Source organism: Accipiter gentilis, chromosome 17, assembly GCF_929443795.1.
Source record: "Accipiter gentilis chromosome 17, bAccGen1.1, whole genome shotgun sequence".
In the NCBI taxonomy this organism is placed as follows: domain Eukaryota; kingdom Metazoa; phylum Chordata; class Aves; order Accipitriformes; family Accipitridae; genus Astur; species Astur gentilis.
Window position 1 is genome coordinate 13,889,944 of NC_064896.1, and position 16,948 is coordinate 13,906,891.

The following is a 16,948-nucleotide window of genomic DNA, read 5'->3' on the forward strand; positions in this document are numbered from 1 at the left end:
CTGCTGGCTACCCACCAGCTGTTTATGCCTGAGATGACTTGTGCTACTAACAAGAACTGGGGGAGCTGAGAACTGAGCAAAAGGCATTTTAATTTTGCTTACCTGTTTTCAGTTTCTCTCAGCAGTGAAACTACTGGTCTGCTTGGCATTTGCCAGTTACGTTCATCATGGCTGAATCCCTTTTAATAGGTACCATGCTAATTGATAATTTGAGCAATTTGGCTGACTTGGCTTTGAAGATGCTTTAAGGGCTTATTCCACTCCAAGACACTCAAACTGTTGATGACCTTTAAAAACATTTTCACCACAGCATTCTCCATGTTTACATTTCTAAACATTAGTATCTTTCCAACTAACTGTATATGTAGTTTTTGATACCAGTAACCATTCTATCTTCTTGTGGATAGAGAGCTTAAACACAGGTTTAATTTTTTAAGTACTTACCAGAGTCCTACTTTACAACTGTTTTCATTGCTAGGTTCTAGAATCTCAAGCTACACATTTTAATAAGAACAGTCTATTTACATAAACTTCATACATCTTTCATCTACCAGATCTGCCCCTGACCTTAGTATAACACCACAATTTCTTTCCAATCTGAAAAAACTGTCCTTTTATCCAACCAGTTTCAAGTCTCTTCAGCCATATGCTAATAGGCAGAAAGCCAGCATATGAAATCCCATGTCTGGATTGGGAGTGTGCAAAGTCTGTCACTCATGTGTTTGGCAAAGGCAGCAAGGAGAAAATCACACTCCCTGACAAGTGGGAAGTAAAGAATATTTACAAGTATGTTGCAGACTTGCAGAGGTCTTAAATACAACTTATTCCAAACAGTACAGTGCAGCAGCAAGAATAATACATAGGTTAATTCTGCTGGAATGCTGGTATCTAACAGAACCAGTCACTTCTTAGTTACAGTGACAAAAAAAATTTTCTCAATAAATACTACACTGGCTGTCAGAAGAGTTTTTCATACTTGTTTTAAATCATTAAGTAGAGCATTTTAATATTAGTGAATATTGCATTTTTTTCAGCTTGAAATTAACTTCAGAGATTTATGTTGAAATGTTCTTTCTTTTTTTTCCCCTCTTCTCCCCCCCAACAAAACAAACAAACAAACAAAAAATCAAAACAAACAAAACACCTGCAAACCACTTTCCCTCTACATTTATGGAAGGAAATTTGAGTCTATACCTGGAGAGGGATCATTCAAATTCTTCTCAGGAAGGTAAAGAGCCAGTTCCATTTTCAGGTGCAAATTGCAAGGGAGTGGCTTTTAATGTTGATATTGCAGTAGCATATCCAAAAACCAATCTCACTTTAACAGGTGTTGCACAAAACAAAGAAACAGTCCTGAAAAGCTTATATACAACAATTCAAGCATAATAAGCCATACTCCATCTCACAAGTACCTTTCATGCTAATACTTAGCCCTGCAGAATGTTTTCTTCTAACAGCAACCTCTCAGTGTTTTCCCAAATTCTCTTGTCCTTGCTCAGTTATTCCTTAGGTCAAGCTCTCCATGTTCGACAAAGAGCTTCAGAATTAAGAGCCAGATACGAATATATCTTGTCAGTATTTATAACTGTGGATCCCACAGGGGAAAAAAAAAAAAAGACAACAGCAAGTAAACTGAAAGCCAGGTCATTTGTCAGGACTGGTGTATCCGGTACATTCAGACACTAACAGAAAGAAAAAAAGAACGGCTAGCATAGCAGAGTACAGCAGAGTCATAAGTAAAGAAGTATAGATGCCACACATTTTTTCCCAATCATAGCCAAGAAAGACAAGTGCTTTCCTACTGCAAATGATACAAAAGCCTTTACTGGGTATACACATTTCTAAGGATGTAGTTCCTTCCCTACTCAAATGACTTGATCATTTTGATTCTTTTCTTTAAGCTCATCCCAGTTTGTTTTTCAGTTAAACAATGTTATTTTTTCAGTACTAGTGGGGCAGTGTCTCTTTCCCCCATCCCCAAACATCAGGAGGTGAACTGCTGAGTGCTAGAGCTGAAATAAAGATTCCATTTGTTAAGTTACCATTGCCTAGAGCTGTACATTTGTCATTTAATAGCAATAGTGGAGTAGCAGCTCCAGACAATACATATATTAAATGACTTGGTAGTGAAAACTAAAGAAGCTGTGAATTGACTCCAGCAGGAGTGGTCAGAAATATATGATACCACCACCAGCAATATATGTTTACAGCATGTGTTACAGAATGGACTGTCATACGTCTCTCGGAATAGGGGACATGATTTGGCAAGCTTTAGGAATTGAAAAAATGCTCAGGTAATAGGGCAAGGCTTGTTTTCCTTTCTCAAAGGAACCTACCAGTGTCTCGCCACTGATTCGCGATCTCAGCCTCAGCTACAGCATACATGATGGTAGACTTCAAACTATCAGTTAAATCCTGCTTCCTCCTAGGTGTTCCCAAGTCTTCTCAGTCTCAAAGAAGCACCAATAGAGAATACTTTGTCAAAGTCAAAGCAGAAGTGTACAGAACCACAGAAGTCAGGGTTCTCTAAGCAGAAGCGTAAAACTGTTAACAGCATAGGCAAAACTAAAGACATCCAGAGTTCATCATTAGAACTTTGGCTGTTTTCTGTTTCTGTCAAATGAGTGACTTTATGTAGTGATTCATGTTTTTCTTCAGATGACTTTTATCTTTTACTTTTCTCTTAAGTATTATCGATAACATTTTTATTTTAATTTTTCACAACCCACTTAAGAATCCAGTGTTCATAACTTCTGTGGCTCACACGTAGTTACACAAAAGCAACTGTGTATGTCCATGTTTCAGACCAGTGCTGATCGGATTTACTGTAGTGAGCTCAAGTACCATTCATGACAACCAGTTATGCTATCTTAACCAGAATATCTTCTCACTAGGGTAAATAACCTAAGGCCAGGCTCGATGCTACAATAGTAAGACTCCCTGTTCCTAAACTGAGGTAGACATACCCTTAAGGTTCCTATGACTGTGCTTCAATGAGCGCTTTAAACCCCGTATAAGCTGGAACAGCAACTCAATCAAGCCCAGCCTCCCTTTGTCCAGCTATCTTGTTCCTACCCTTGTGCCATCTCCCACATGCCCACACAAGTGTTTATGTGACTGTGTGGTAAGCCAAAGGGGGAAACTGATCAATCCATCTGAAAATTAATCCAGCATGAGAAAGAAAAAAGAATTAACTAGATCACTTCCCCATTCTAGTTCACTGTGAAGCTATGCAAAAGCTTTGTCAACCAAAGAGGAAAGTGGCACAACCACAGAGCACTTTTAACATCCAGAGACTGACAGTTATAGGGACTTAGGTGTATAGATGATGACAGAAACTGCTTCCAGATTTTTTGTGCCTGGTTCTTTAAAAAGAGAGAGATTTGTTCTTTTTTTCCCACCCCTCTTAAACTCAGACAGCCATGTGTTTAAGGGAAGGTTGTGGAAGCTAACACTTCTGCTCCTGGACCTTTTGAAGACATTTGCTTAGACCTGTGCCAGCTGGCTTATGTAATGGCTGAAAGGGTAAGGCCCGTTCCCTGAGCTCCATGTTACTATTTGGTACCTTTAGAAATCAGGCAGAAGGATGTCACTTTGAACACACAAAATCAGAAGCACACAGTGCTACTTGGCACTCAGAAAAGGTAACAGCATATTTGCTATATTCACAGCCATACTGAGACAGAGAGAATTGGAATTTGTGTCTCAAAAAGCCCTGGACTGCAGCTAGATACAATTCCCACCTTCCTTAGTGTCTCTGAATGTCTCAGTGTCTAAGAGAAGAGTAGAATTGACAGGAAACTGATATGAATCTGTCTGTCAGAGGAGATAGAAAAATGAGCTCCTATCTCTCTCCCTCATCTATCTATCTGAGACAGAGATACCGCTCCTGGCTCTCTGTCTGTCAAATACATTATGAAAGCAATTATGTCACAAGCACAGCTCTGGCTTTGCTGAATGAATCTGTCAGGAGGGAACAGACTGCTTGGAGTGTTTTGCACATAGCTCTTGGCACTAAAAGAGCAGAATACTGGGGGGGGAAGGAATGTTGAGGTTTTTTAAGGCAGTTTACTGAAGTGCAGACATGATATTTGAAATCCAGATTTCTGTGTTGTGTGGCTTGCCATTTGGATCTCCTGTTCCATTTAGCTTTGATTTACTCATCTCATTCTTAAATGGAATACCAGGTTTCAATATCAATTTACAACCAAAAATTCTTTTAAAACGTTGTGGTGTTTGTCTTAACTGGATTGCAGAAAGGAGAAGAAGTCAGAAACCTGAAACATTACTGGTACACGTCTTGGCCAGACCAGAAGACACCAGATCAAGCCCCTCCTCTGTTACAGCTAGTACTGGAAGTGGAAGAGGCCATGCAGAGTGCAGAAGAGAAGAATGCCCCAGTGATTGTTCACTGCAGGTAAATAAATGTTGTATCTGACTTCTGAGGCTTCTTCACATACAGTGGCATAGTGCAGATACTGTCATATTGGCCATCAGTCAGATGTGGGAGATCTTGCCCAACTGCTTCTGAAATATGCTTGGAGCTTCTAAAATTTAATGACAATAATTTTTTATTACCAAGTGTTACGTTCGGATACAGACTGACCTGAACACAGAAGATGGTGGTGGCTCAGTTACTTGTAAGAATAGTCTCGTTTCATTTGCCTTATCAGTAATATATGCCTTTAATGATCTTAGTAGGGCCAGGTTACCAAAGATTTACATACTGTGAGTGAAATTCAGTAGGAAGACACATGCAAGCAGAAAAATGAGAACATTCAAGTTTAAGCCTCAAAACCCCCTGTTTTATAAATCCATTCTTTGATTTTAAAAAATCCCCATTAGGCCAATGACAATAATTTAGGTATAATACATAAAATAAATGAAACAGTGGCAAAGGTGATTGCAGCAAGTACTAATCAACAGATAGGAAATGTATGCAATTGATAGTAAAACTGAATCATCTGTGAAAAGCCCCTGGCAAAGATGAAAACTTCTTATATGGAAGAAGCAAAACCTTTATAGTGGTTTGTAGCCTGATGAAAAAATTGTAATTATCAATCGGAGAGCAGAAAAAAATAGATGAAGATAGATACTTCTGTCTTCAGAAAGAAGTAGGATGATGTATTTACCACTTGTAGACATGATGAAGTACGTTCTTATGCACCATTAACTCGGGGGTGTGTTAAGCAACAACTACTAACCATTATTAAATCAGCTATACTGGATGATTATCACCCAAGAGTCTTTAAGAAAATTGGCCCACAGGCTCTAAACCATTAAAGTTTAGTATAGCTGAATTCTAGTTCTTGGAAAATTCAAGAAGTTCCAGAGGTCTAAAAGCAAGTCCTGTTTTGCCAGTATTTAGAAAGGTTAAATGTGATTACTTGAAAACTACAAGTTCTCAAAACAGTTATTCCAGGGAAATAGCGGAAAGCCTGATAAGTGACGCAGTAATCTTGCCAGGGTAATCTTCCATAATTTTAATAAAATACACTTTGCCAAATTGATCTTTGGGATTTTTGTAAGGAATTTTACTTAGTTTTGCATAACATTTTCTAGGAAGTGGCAGATGGTTGCTATCCAAAAGCTGTAGTAAATGGGGTATTATCATGCAATGGGAATGTTTTTTAAGAGACTCTTGGCATGAATGGTTGGTAGCCCGGTGTCATCAAAGATCCACCTATAAGCTAATATGGAGTAATCTCTAGTAAAATGTTCGTATGATACCACATGTCCAGTTTTTCTGCCTGTGTTTTAAAACAGATTTTGACAAATTGGGGAGAGTTCAGAGAAAAATAAGAAATGGGTTGTAAGAAGGTCCCCTTTGTCCTTGGAAATCTGTGACTCTCTAAGAGCTCCTTGAAGTATTATGGTATTTGCTGCAGGTAAAGATTCTGGTCACCATGTCACTCTTGCTTTGCATACTTGTTTTGTCCTCTTGTATGGTGTCATCCTCATGACACGGTAATAATCTGGGGGGAAATGGGACATTTTTAATTGAAAAAACTACTAAGAGACATGGTGATAGGATTATACAGTATTTTCTGTGGTAACCGTGGGCCAGAGCCCTTTCAGATTATTCTCAGTTGCAGTCACTTTACCTGAAGAAGGAATTTAATATGTTGCCTCTATTTGAGAATGGTATATACAGCAAGCCGTTAGCCGAAGCCTGTGTTACACTGAGTACTGTAACTCCTTTGACCTTTGTGGGAGATCCTCAGTAGAACATCATCACTGTGGTTTTGGCCTTCAGTGATGTAAAATAATGCACCTTTAAGAAAAAATAGATACAAAATGCTCTTCTTAAAAGCAGCTTCATGTTAAAGGCAAGCTAGCACTCCTGTTAAGGTGCTGTGGATAATGTGCCACTCTTGAGACTCCTGTCCTGGGGCAAGTGCTGTCTCAGTGTTGTTTGCTTTATCTAAAAATGGGTGTTGTTCCCTCCCTTTGCAAAACACTCTGAGGTTTATGGATAGGAAACAGTACACAAGAGCTGTGTACAGCGGCCTGTTTGGTTATGGCATCAACTGGAAGATGAAGGGCCTTTTTTTTTTTTTTTTTTTTTTTTGTTTTTTGATTTTTTTTGTTTTTTTGATTTTTTTATTTTTTCATTTTTTGTTTTTTGATTTTTTTTTTTTTTTTTTATTTTTTTTTTGTTTTTTCCTTCTCTTTCCTTCCTTCTCTTTCCTTCCTTCTCTTTCCTTCCTTCTCTTTCCTTCCTTCTCTTTCCTTCCTTCTCTTTCCTTCCTTCTCTTTCCTTCCTTCTCTTTCCTTCCTTCTCTTTCCTTCCTTCTCTTTCCTTCCTTCTCTTTCCTTCCTTCTCTTTCCTTCCTTCTCCTTCCTTCCTTCTCCTTCCTTCCTTCTCCTTCCTTCCTTCTCCTTCCTTCCTTCTCCTTCCTTCCTTCTCCTTCCTTCCTTCTCCTTCCTTCCTTCTCCTTCCTTCCTTCTCTTTCCTTCCTTCTCCTTCCTTCCTTCTCCTTTTTTCTTTTTTTTTCTTTTAAACCATTGATGCACATCCATATGCAGCAAAGAGTCCTCTGAAACCCTGAAATATTTGAAGTCTCAATGAAAAAACTAGATATAATAAAGAGAAGAGAAGTCAGGACATGAGGTACAAAGAGCTTCAGGGACAAAAATTTTAAGTCGGGTAGGTACCTCCATCAGAATTATTTGAAGACTGAGATGAGTTCTTAGTGAGTAAGACCATCCCCCAAACTTCCATTGTTTTGCCTTGATCATTCTCTAATAGAAGTTAAAACAATTCCAGTGTAGCTATTTCCTCAACAAGTATAAACTCAGAGTGAAAAAACCTGCCTATATAGTCAAAGAAACAGCATTAGGACTTTTTGAGCAGCAGATAACTGCAAACTCCATTGTTACTTATACATTTGTTGCCAGTGTTTTTGTATTACAACTTAAGCACAAATTAAATGGAAGCAGGATTTCTTGCAGTTGTGTCAAGTAATTATTCCTGAGTATGCTCACGTAATTATTTAACATATAAGAAGGGCTGTCAGCTTTTGCTATTGTTTTTTTATTAGGTGATAAGAATTCACAGCTTTGATAGCACTGTGCCTTTGAGAATAAGATCAGTTCTGGTCATTAAGCAAGGACTGAATTGGATACAAAGGAAAGACAAAGAAATCTCTTTAATAGTAAATTTGTCGTATCCTGCACTAATTCAGAGAATTACTAGATCAGCAAATGGCATCACACTTACCATGCTGCTGTTAGCTCTAATTATTTAAGCAAGAGGGGTTTTTTATTGTACCTGTGAATGAAAATAGCTTTCAAAGAAGCTATTAGGATTGAGAACCTCAAAGCAAAGGTTGCCTTGAAAGCAAGGGTTGCCCTCAAACCAAGCCTAACTAAGAAATACTGTTTAACTGCTTATTTTCAGTCATTCAGTGGCAGGTTCAATGGGGTCAGGTGGTGGTACCTAATAGTCCATTTTTAGCACTGTATGTGCGATGTTCACCCTTTTGCTGTGAGTGGCTCACACTTAATTGTGTTGTCCCATTGAAGTTAGTATTTTTTCCTAGTTATGGCTTTATATTCACAAGCACTCACCTGGCAACGGTTGGAGGGAGGAAAGGGATAATGGGGTTTGATTGCTGGTTTAATGGCGCTCATTTAACAAGAAAGTTCCAAAGCCATTCTGACATCTCCACTGCCTCTCTCTGCTTTTCCCTCCCTTAGTGCAGGCATCGGGAGGACTGGCTGCTTTATCGCAACTAGTGTCTGCTGTAAACAGCTGAAGAACGAGGGCATAGTTGACATATTGCGAACAGCCTGCCAGTTACGGTTAGACAGGTAAGAAAGCCTGTTTCCTTTCCAGAAAAAATAAATAAAAAAAGGTAATCTTTCCCTTTATTTAAGGAGAAACAAATGGGAAGAGGGAGGAACACAGGCAAATGGAGGCTAATAGAGAACGTTCCTTGAAGGAAGTTGTCATGTTCTAAGCAGTTCTGACTTGTAACCTTTGCCTATTTTATGAGCAGTAAACCTTAATGAACGGCCCTAGAACTGAGCTAGATTCACAGCTGGCATCAAAATCTGCATAGATGCACAGCTCCATGCAGCAAGGGATGATATTTCACCAGCTGAGGAGTTGGCCCCATGTTCATACAGAAGCAAAGGCTCAAAGGTCTGCTGTATTTAAGTTCAGGGCCACAGATCAGCATTTTGCTCCCAGGAGGAGTAAAGAAAACTTGCCTTGCATACGTGGCGCTCTCAGCACTGTTGGGAGGGCATGGCTGCTTGGGACATTGTGGAGAGATGGAGAGTATGCACAGTATGGAGTGTTTGCAGACATATGAAAGGAGCTGTGAAAATCTCCAGAAATTCAATGGTTTCCAGTTAAACATTTCTTAATGCACCACCTTGAGTTTGATTATGAAGTAAACAGACTTGAATTTTATACCAGAGATGTTATTTTTCCTCTCCCACCGGTTTCAAGTGCCATCAAAACATGTCTCAGTGCTCTCACTAATGATAATGATAAATGTAGTCGGGGGAAGAGATGTCACGAAAAACATATGAAAGATTTTTCTGAGGAAAAAAAAGAACCTCAACCCCACGCCGAACTTCATTTCAGAGGAAAAATTATGCTCAATGGGAGGCAGAAAATGAAATGCTTGCTGCCCTGCTGAGGCTCTGATAGACAGGGACCTGTAGGAGCTTGGGGGTTTGGCTATTTCAGTGGTTTTCAGACCAGACAAGGAAAGGCTTTTTGAGAAAAAGGAAACCAGAATATGAATAGTGAGTGCTGATTATCCATGGCCGAGTGAAATATCTGGCTGGATCTGAAATATCTGGTCTCTGTAACTAATGTTACACAGGAAAATAGCCATACAAATGAAGGTTGAAGACGCCTGCTTACAAATGTGCGTGATACAGAAGGCCAATTAAAAATACTAGCTTTGCAGGGAGATGGGAACTGGCAGTCATTTGCAGAGGCTCAGGAATGGAGATCACACTTAAAGGGATGCCATGGAGGCAAAGGAGGAGTACAGGGACATCCATAGCTGCCATGTACCTCTTAGGAGTGGGATGGGATAGGAAAAAGCCGTTTAAATGTCATGGGATAAAATACTTCAAGATGGAAAGCAGTCAAATCACCATCCTTGCTACAGAAGAGCATGCATCGTTTCTTCAAGGACTGAAAAACAGGCATTGTAGTCTCTTGGAAGTCATGCTGCCGTCCGCTCTCATTTTCACTAAACCCTCACAAAAGCTCTGGGTGACTTCAAAAGCAGTATGAGAGGATAAGACAGTGTCTAAGCAGCTATAGGAAGGAAGACCATCTCCGTCTTCTCCTGTCTGGTGGTTACTGGCTAGAGAAAATAGGGTGGGTGGGAAGGAGGCAACAGGGACTTAGGGAAAGAGGGTTGGATGCAGGCCAGAACAGACATGTAAAGGAATGCACCTCACTGCTTCACAGCAGTGGAGGTGTTGGCGTTAGCCCTGAGAACCACCTTTGAGGTTGCTGTGGGGGTGCAGGGAACAACTGTTTTTTTCCCTTCATTCCCTCACAGAGATCCCTTGGAAAAATTCTGTGCACTGGGCTTTGCACCAGTGGCCAACAGTTGGTCCTAAAATAAGCTAGTATGACTAAGGAGAGGAAGTGATCATTCATGCAACCTTCCCACAGTGCTGAGAGATGTTTGCTGTCCTTTCCCACAATGCAACTCAGATTTGAAAGGTTTCTATGGCAAACGGGTGAAAACGTAATTTCTCTATTCTGTGTCAAAGCCTGGACAGCAAGAACATGTCATGGTATGCATGTGTGTGGGAAGGGGAGGAAGCCACCACATAGCAGGGAACCAGATAAAAAGGAAAATTATTTCCTGTGGTCTGAAACTTGATGGCCACCCTCGTGCTTCTGTTGCTACAACTTCAGGGTACAAACTCACTGTTAATGGAATTTTGTGGGAGTAATTGCCAGATAAGTCTAATGTTCTTTGTGTACCATGGACTGACGTAAATATATTTCAATATTGTGTGCAGCCCAGGAGGACTCAGAAACAGATCAGCTGTGAGCTTGTATTAAGTAGAGCAGGTAGGGGGGGGGAGATGCATAGCTAGGAAATAGTCTCTTTAGAAACACAGTGTGTGCTTCCCACCTTTGCTTATTGATGAGAGCATGGGTCCCTGCCCTTCCTTGCTCATTGTTAAGTGTTATTTCAAGCAGCCACTTAACAAAATAGCCGCAAGAGTTTGAAGGAGGTTGTTGTCTTGCCCACTCATCTACCCCTTACTGGTATGGTTACTGTGTGACCCACATGTCTTAAGCTGGACCCCATAGAAGAGGGCAGTCCCCAAGGAGGGTGCAGCAGTCTGCTATCCATTTGGCTCAGAGGAAGCAACTTTCCATTAATTTACTCTGGTTAAGGTTTTCAAGGGAATGCACCACATATGCTCTTCCTCAGACTCACACAGTCTGGTTGGCTCTGGCCACCCGTGGGTTCCCATGTTCCTCAAGCCCACTTGTCGTTTCAGCCTCCTTTTGGCACTGCGTTCCCGGGATCTGTGCACCAGCACCAATGCTGGCACAATTCTGCATACACCTTCTGTGAATTTGAGCCATGGGTTTAATTATTTTCATAATGGATTATCAAGAGATTGTATCACTGTTGATGAGGTACTCTTAGCAGAATTTTAAATGTTAGTAAAATCTGCTTGAAATGGACAACTTCGTTCTTGTTCTCTTTCTTCATTTCTGTCTCCCACTGTAGTACTCATGTTGTTTAAGATGCTACTTGCAGTGATAACACAGGCTAATGATACATGGAAAAGCAAACTGTTTCTGCTCCTGCTTGCATTTCCTTTCAGGTTTGCAGTTTTAAAGAAAACAGTAAAAGCTGAAATAAAAGCTAAACCAAAACAGATTTCTGTGGTGGGAGTCTTTTACTGATCAAGGTGTGCATGGCAGTCAATTCAGTTACAAATCTGAGTTGTCTTTTGTTAAAGTTCAGTCATCTGTTCTAAAATGCTGCTGGCCATCCCCCGGTTCCCTGGTGAACTTGCCAAAAGTGCAGTGTGGGATGGTACAGAGACATTTTCCAGAATGGAAAAGTTGTGTGCTACATCAGTTGTCTGGGCTGGCCCTCTGTAGTCCTGAATCCAGTCTGTAGCGCAGCTGTGAAGTCTTGGAGAAGCTGTTTCTCCCTTTATTCCCCCTGCTCCAATCTATCTGTCTAGAGCTGTGGGGCGGGGATTGCTTTTCATGGTGTTAGAAAGTACCAGAGTATAGGTGCTCTGGTAATACGAATGTAATTGATGATGGTGTTGCCTTACTGGATGAGGGTCTCTGCCAAGAAAAATGAAGGTAAATCCCATTTCTGTTCTGACTACCTTCTGTTCCTTGGTTAGCAGAGACTTTCAAAATGGAGCTCGAGGTCAGACTATGAGCTGGTTGCAATCAATGGGCACTTTTTACTCATTTCAGGAAGCTTTGGAATAGACCTTTCGTGTGTAACACAATCTTCATGTTAGCTGTGCCATTTCCTCATATGTTGGCATGTAATAAGGCTGCTGTTTCCCTCCCCTTTTTTTCTTTCCTTTTCAGGGGAGGAATGATCCAGACTTGTGAACAGTATCAATTTGTCCATCATGTCATGAGCTTGTACGGAAAACAGCTTTCTAGAGCAGCAGAAGAATAAGTGTTCATGATAATTCCTAAAGGCTAAACCAAGAGAACTTTTGACTGCATTCAGATATATTTCAGATCTGATAAGAGACACATGGTAACCTGGCTGTCTTAGCCGGAAGGAAAGATATATTATTTTACTTTGATATTGCTTTTATGCTCTTGTTTGCATTGACATTTAAGAGCTGAGGTATGCCTTGTCTTAAACATACGTGACAGGACATAATCTTCACCAAAAAAGGCTTATTTATACTGTAAATAAGAATAGTAGCTTCATTTGTTACAAAAGCAAGAAAAAAAATCAGAAAAAAATCCGTCTTCAGTTTGCTATTTTTAAAAAATCATTGCTAATATATCCAAATACAGTGTAAAACTTTTTGAATTGTCATGCTAAAATGTGCCGTATGTTGACAAAGCTTGAAAGTAACTTTTTGCCTCTTTCTGATTGTTTTTACATATAAAATTACCGAATACTGTGTATATCGTAAACCTTCTGAGCCTCTGCATTGAAAGATTTAAGTAGATTCACATTGAAATTATGTTTCACACATCATGTTTGCTTGGTTTTGTTTTGTTTTTTCTAAAGCAGTCCACCACCAGTGTTATCAGAACTAAGGGGAAAAAAATATTTCAATGATGTGGGTAAAATTCTTGCCTCTTGTTCTCACCAGCAATGTACTCCAGTATCATGACAGCTGGGTGAATCTGACATGAATAGTAGAAGTTAATCTGAACATAAATTCTTCACGCTTTACCTTTTCTTTTTCAGTATTTTGGCATCTCAGCCTGCAACCAGATTTGATTTTTGCAAATAGTTTCTCTTTTGACATAGACCACAATCCAAACACAATTTCCCCTGAAATTTGAGGTTTGAGATCAGGTGAGGAATTTTGTGAGTTGGATTCATCTTTATTAAATATGTAATAATAAAATCACTTGTTTTCTATGAATTTAAACTTGTTTCAAAGCTTTGACAGTGACCAGGTGCCCAGTGCTCATTAAAATTAACACAAATCCTGTAGACAACTTTAAAAAAAAAAATCAGTCTGAACGTGTTGACTGCTTTTTGATAAATTTGCCCTCCAACCAAATTTAGACAGTCATTAGTCCATTCTAATTACTAGTCCAGGCAGCAGTCTTTCCTTTTCAATAATACAGACTGCTGCCCATGCTTTTCTTATTAGATCTCAATCAGGCTGGGAAGACTGTAGTTTATGTTTAATGCTTAAAGGTAAGCATGTGTTTAAGTGCTTTATTGAGCAGAGAAAAATGGAGGTACACATGACCCTTAACGTGAAAGATGAGTGTTTTGTGAATAGAAGCTGTAATGATCTACTGAAAATATTCTTGCTTCTCTTTATTTGTAACAATAACCAAAACCTACTGCTTTTATTAGTGCAGGAGATTCTGAGAATTTACTGCACTTCCTAATGAGGAGAAGGTAAAGCAGCTCTCAGAACAATAAGGGCTGATCCTGCTCCCACTGAGGTTTTGCCATTGACGTCAGTAGGTGTGGGGTAAGGCCTGAAATGTTATGCCTACAACTTCATCACTGTGGGGAAAGTTTCCCAATATTTCAGTACACATCCTTTGTGTTTATTCTGTATCCATGAGCCTGTAAAAATCCTGTCAGCAGGGTTTGCATGAATGTGTGGCAAAATGTGTTATCTTTAAACCACTTGATTTTATTGCTGTATTTAAAATATTTCCTTCAGTGAGAAGCTAGCAGGAAGAACTGGCATTCTTTTTAAAAATACTGGTGGTAGTCATTAAATAGAGCAATAAACTTAAGCTTTTGAGCGTAACATGACTGTTAGTTTTATGTAAACCTTGCTAGCTATATTCTCCCCACTGCTACTGATTCTTTCAAACTGGTAACACTATTCCGTTTAAGCACACCTTAGAAATAACAAAAGCACCACTGACGTTCTGAACAACTTTGTAAGTGGAACTCCCTATAAATGTTTTCAGCTGTTCAGTGCCCTTCAGTGTCAAAACTGACAAAGTGAATAAAATTACTTGTTCTGTCATCAGCTTCCTGTGCATCTGCTAAAGAATATTTGTTCATGATTGATTGGAGTCTGCATAAAGGAGCGAAGTTCAATGTATAAGTTGCCTCCTGTACAAGGAGACTTTCTGGAGCAGAATTGCTTTATGGCAAACAATGTATAAAGGGCTCCATGATAGTGCCTTGGAGAACCTTGTACAGATCTTCAGCATGTATTAGTTGGCAGTGCTTCACTGACTTGAGTAGAAGTGAACAATTTATACTGATGAAGGAAGTCTAGCCTGCTGTCCACTCCCATTCTACATATGTGGAATGTCCTGAGAGAATGGCTGTTGATAAAATCAGGCTGCTTTGCATCAGTTCACTAGTACAAAGCAAATGTCAGCCTACTTGCAGTCTGGTTACAAGGGCTGCACTGCTGCCATCTCACATCAGGCAAGAGCATGCCACTTGGTCAAGACCAAAATATTCAAATGAATCTTGAAGTGTTATTTTAACAGATTTGGAGCTAATCCTCCTATTTACTCTTTGGCCTTAGCATAATTAACACATTTCTTTCTATCTCTTTCTTTCTCTCCCTCTCTTTTTTAAATAGAATTTGAGGTGTGAAGGGCCCTATATCAGCTGTTCTCATCTCTTCTGACAGCAGCGGTAGTCTGAAGAAGTGCTTAGGATTAGCAGAAGGGAGCTCTGGCTGTGCAGAAGCACTTGAGATGAGTGGGGCTGCTGCTTCTTTAATCAGTAGGTTTGAAACAGAGCTGACAATAGGAAATAAGCTACACTATGTGTCTTACTAGACTTCTCTTTTTACTGGGCACTCTTTCTTTATTAAAAGAAAATTCCTAGCACACTTCATCCACTCTCTCCAGCTCACTGCCCAGGCCTCTTTGTACCAGAGACTACAGCATTAATACCTACAACACAGTTGTTTCCCAGAGGACTGAATTCCTCTCTCCAGGTAGGTTAGCATATAACAATCTTGAGATGATTTTATTTAGAACCAACTGTGATGTCTTCTGTTTCATAAGCATTTTCACACTTCATGAACAAGCTAGAGCCTAGCTCAATGCCTCGTTTGTTCACTCGTCATTTGGTCATTGGCCATCGCACTTAAGCAGTGTTACTCTGTTTATGTTTCTGTCATGGTAACGGACTAATGACACACTCTGTCCCTTTGTAGGTACTCTGAGATCAGCAGATACACAGTTATGTAAAAACAAAAACTAAGATTGCACTTGAGAGTAAAGAACTGTCCCCAGGTAAAGCACATGCCTGACTCTCTGAAGGATCAAGATAAAGATGATTTGGTCAAATTATTCTGAAACGTCAACTACCTAGCAGTCACGTACAGTAGAGTGTCATGTTTACTTACCAGACTTCCAAAAGTAGCTAACAATTCTGGATGTTTCTTCTACAGTTGGTCTACTTTGGCAAATCTTATCCTTAACCTGTGAATTTGCAGTTGCAGAAGGGCTTGAGACCAAAGAGATCACTAAACAGGACCTCGGTTCCTGTCAACTTCCCTGCTGTCTCTGCAGTGGAGGAACCGTGCAACTTGCACACAGGTGGTCTTAGAAAGTGCATGTCTGTTGATTGGTGAGTTGCCATGTTTTAGAAGTGGACCTGCATTATTATTTTTGATGTGTTCTTTCCCTGGAAGCTGTTTTAAACAAAGGGAAATGATAAATTTGCAATTTGTTAATCATAACTGTCTGTCTATTTTTGACATGAAATGTGCTTTATACATTTGCTAGGGAGAAAAAACAAAACACTTTTTCTGAGATACATTGGGGATAACCTTGTTTCTTCTGCCAAGGCTGTAAATGTATATTTGCTGATGTCTGCGAGAGTGACTATCAACTTAGGATAATGTAGGGCAGCTCAGGAGTCTTGCAAGAAAAAAAATTGCTCCATTCCAAAGCACAGAAGAAATAGGTGAATGAAAGCAGCATTTGCAGCTTTGTGTGTAAGGGACAGGCAGTGAAAGAACTGCATGCTCCAGACAACATTGATTTCTAATGTCTCAAAGCGAATTTCACATATTCACAAAGAGGTGAATCCCTATTACACACAAGGAAAGAGAAGAGTCCACTATACTCTGAGTGCTAATACAGATCAGGCTCCAGCACCTGAGTACAACAGATGCCACATTCTCATGGCATGGTGTGAAAGTCACAGAAGGGGGTATGATTAACTTCGGTGCAGAAGACCTGCCTAAGCTTGTGTGCCATGTAATCCTCAGCAGGGCAGCAGTGTCAGGTTTATTCAGTTGATAGCAAAGCTGAATACAGAGAAAGGCTAAATTATTTACTCAGAATTAAAAGCCATGTTGGCACTAGAGCTGGCAATATTGCTCAGAGCATCTAAGAAGATAAAGCTTGAGCAGTCTGGCAAAGGACTCGGGTATTGCAGCTGCTGGCCCTCTCTCTCCACTGGACCATGCTACTCAACTTATGTGTTCCCTCTTGCTTCTTTATCTCTTATCGGCATGTTGCTTCTTAGGCTTAAAACAGTTAAGTCACTGTATCGCACTAATTTTAATCCAATATGTTGATAGGTAGTATTTTCCAAGGATCATCTCTTCCCTTGGAGAAAGCCTGTCTTGCTAGACACTTTTCAGAGGGCTCAGCCTCTTCTGCCTACCTTTTGATCTCAATACAGCTCAGAATTTTGGGGACAGAGAAGTCTGCAGTACTGTGCATCTTGCTAAGAGCATTTTTCCTTTGGGAAACAGTAGTCTTTGCCTGAGTCAGACTTTTCTTATGTCTGACCTTAACTCCCCTGGT

At 39.9% G+C, this 16,948-nt stretch overlaps 1 protein-coding gene across 7 annotated transcripts in view; it reads left to right on the forward strand.

Annotated features, from left to right (window-relative positions):
- Positions 1 to 14,111, forward strand: part of PTPN5 (protein tyrosine phosphatase non-receptor type 5) — an 85,925-nt gene extending 71,814 nt beyond the window's left edge. For all 7 annotated transcript variants that reach the window (XM_049820927.1, XM_049820926.1, XM_049820930.1 and 4 more), the window contains 3 exons: positions 4,257 to 4,417; positions 8,203 to 8,316; positions 12,074 to 14,111. In XM_049820927.1, coding sequence (XP_049676884.1) covers positions 4,257 to 4,417; positions 8,203 to 8,316; positions 12,074 to 12,167 — 369 coding nt within the window. In that variant the 3' untranslated portion in view covers positions 12,168 to 14,111. The remainder of the gene's footprint in view (positions 1 to 4,256; positions 4,418 to 8,202; positions 8,317 to 12,073) is intronic.
- The last annotated feature ends 2,837 nt before the right edge of the window (positions 14,112 to 16,948 follow it).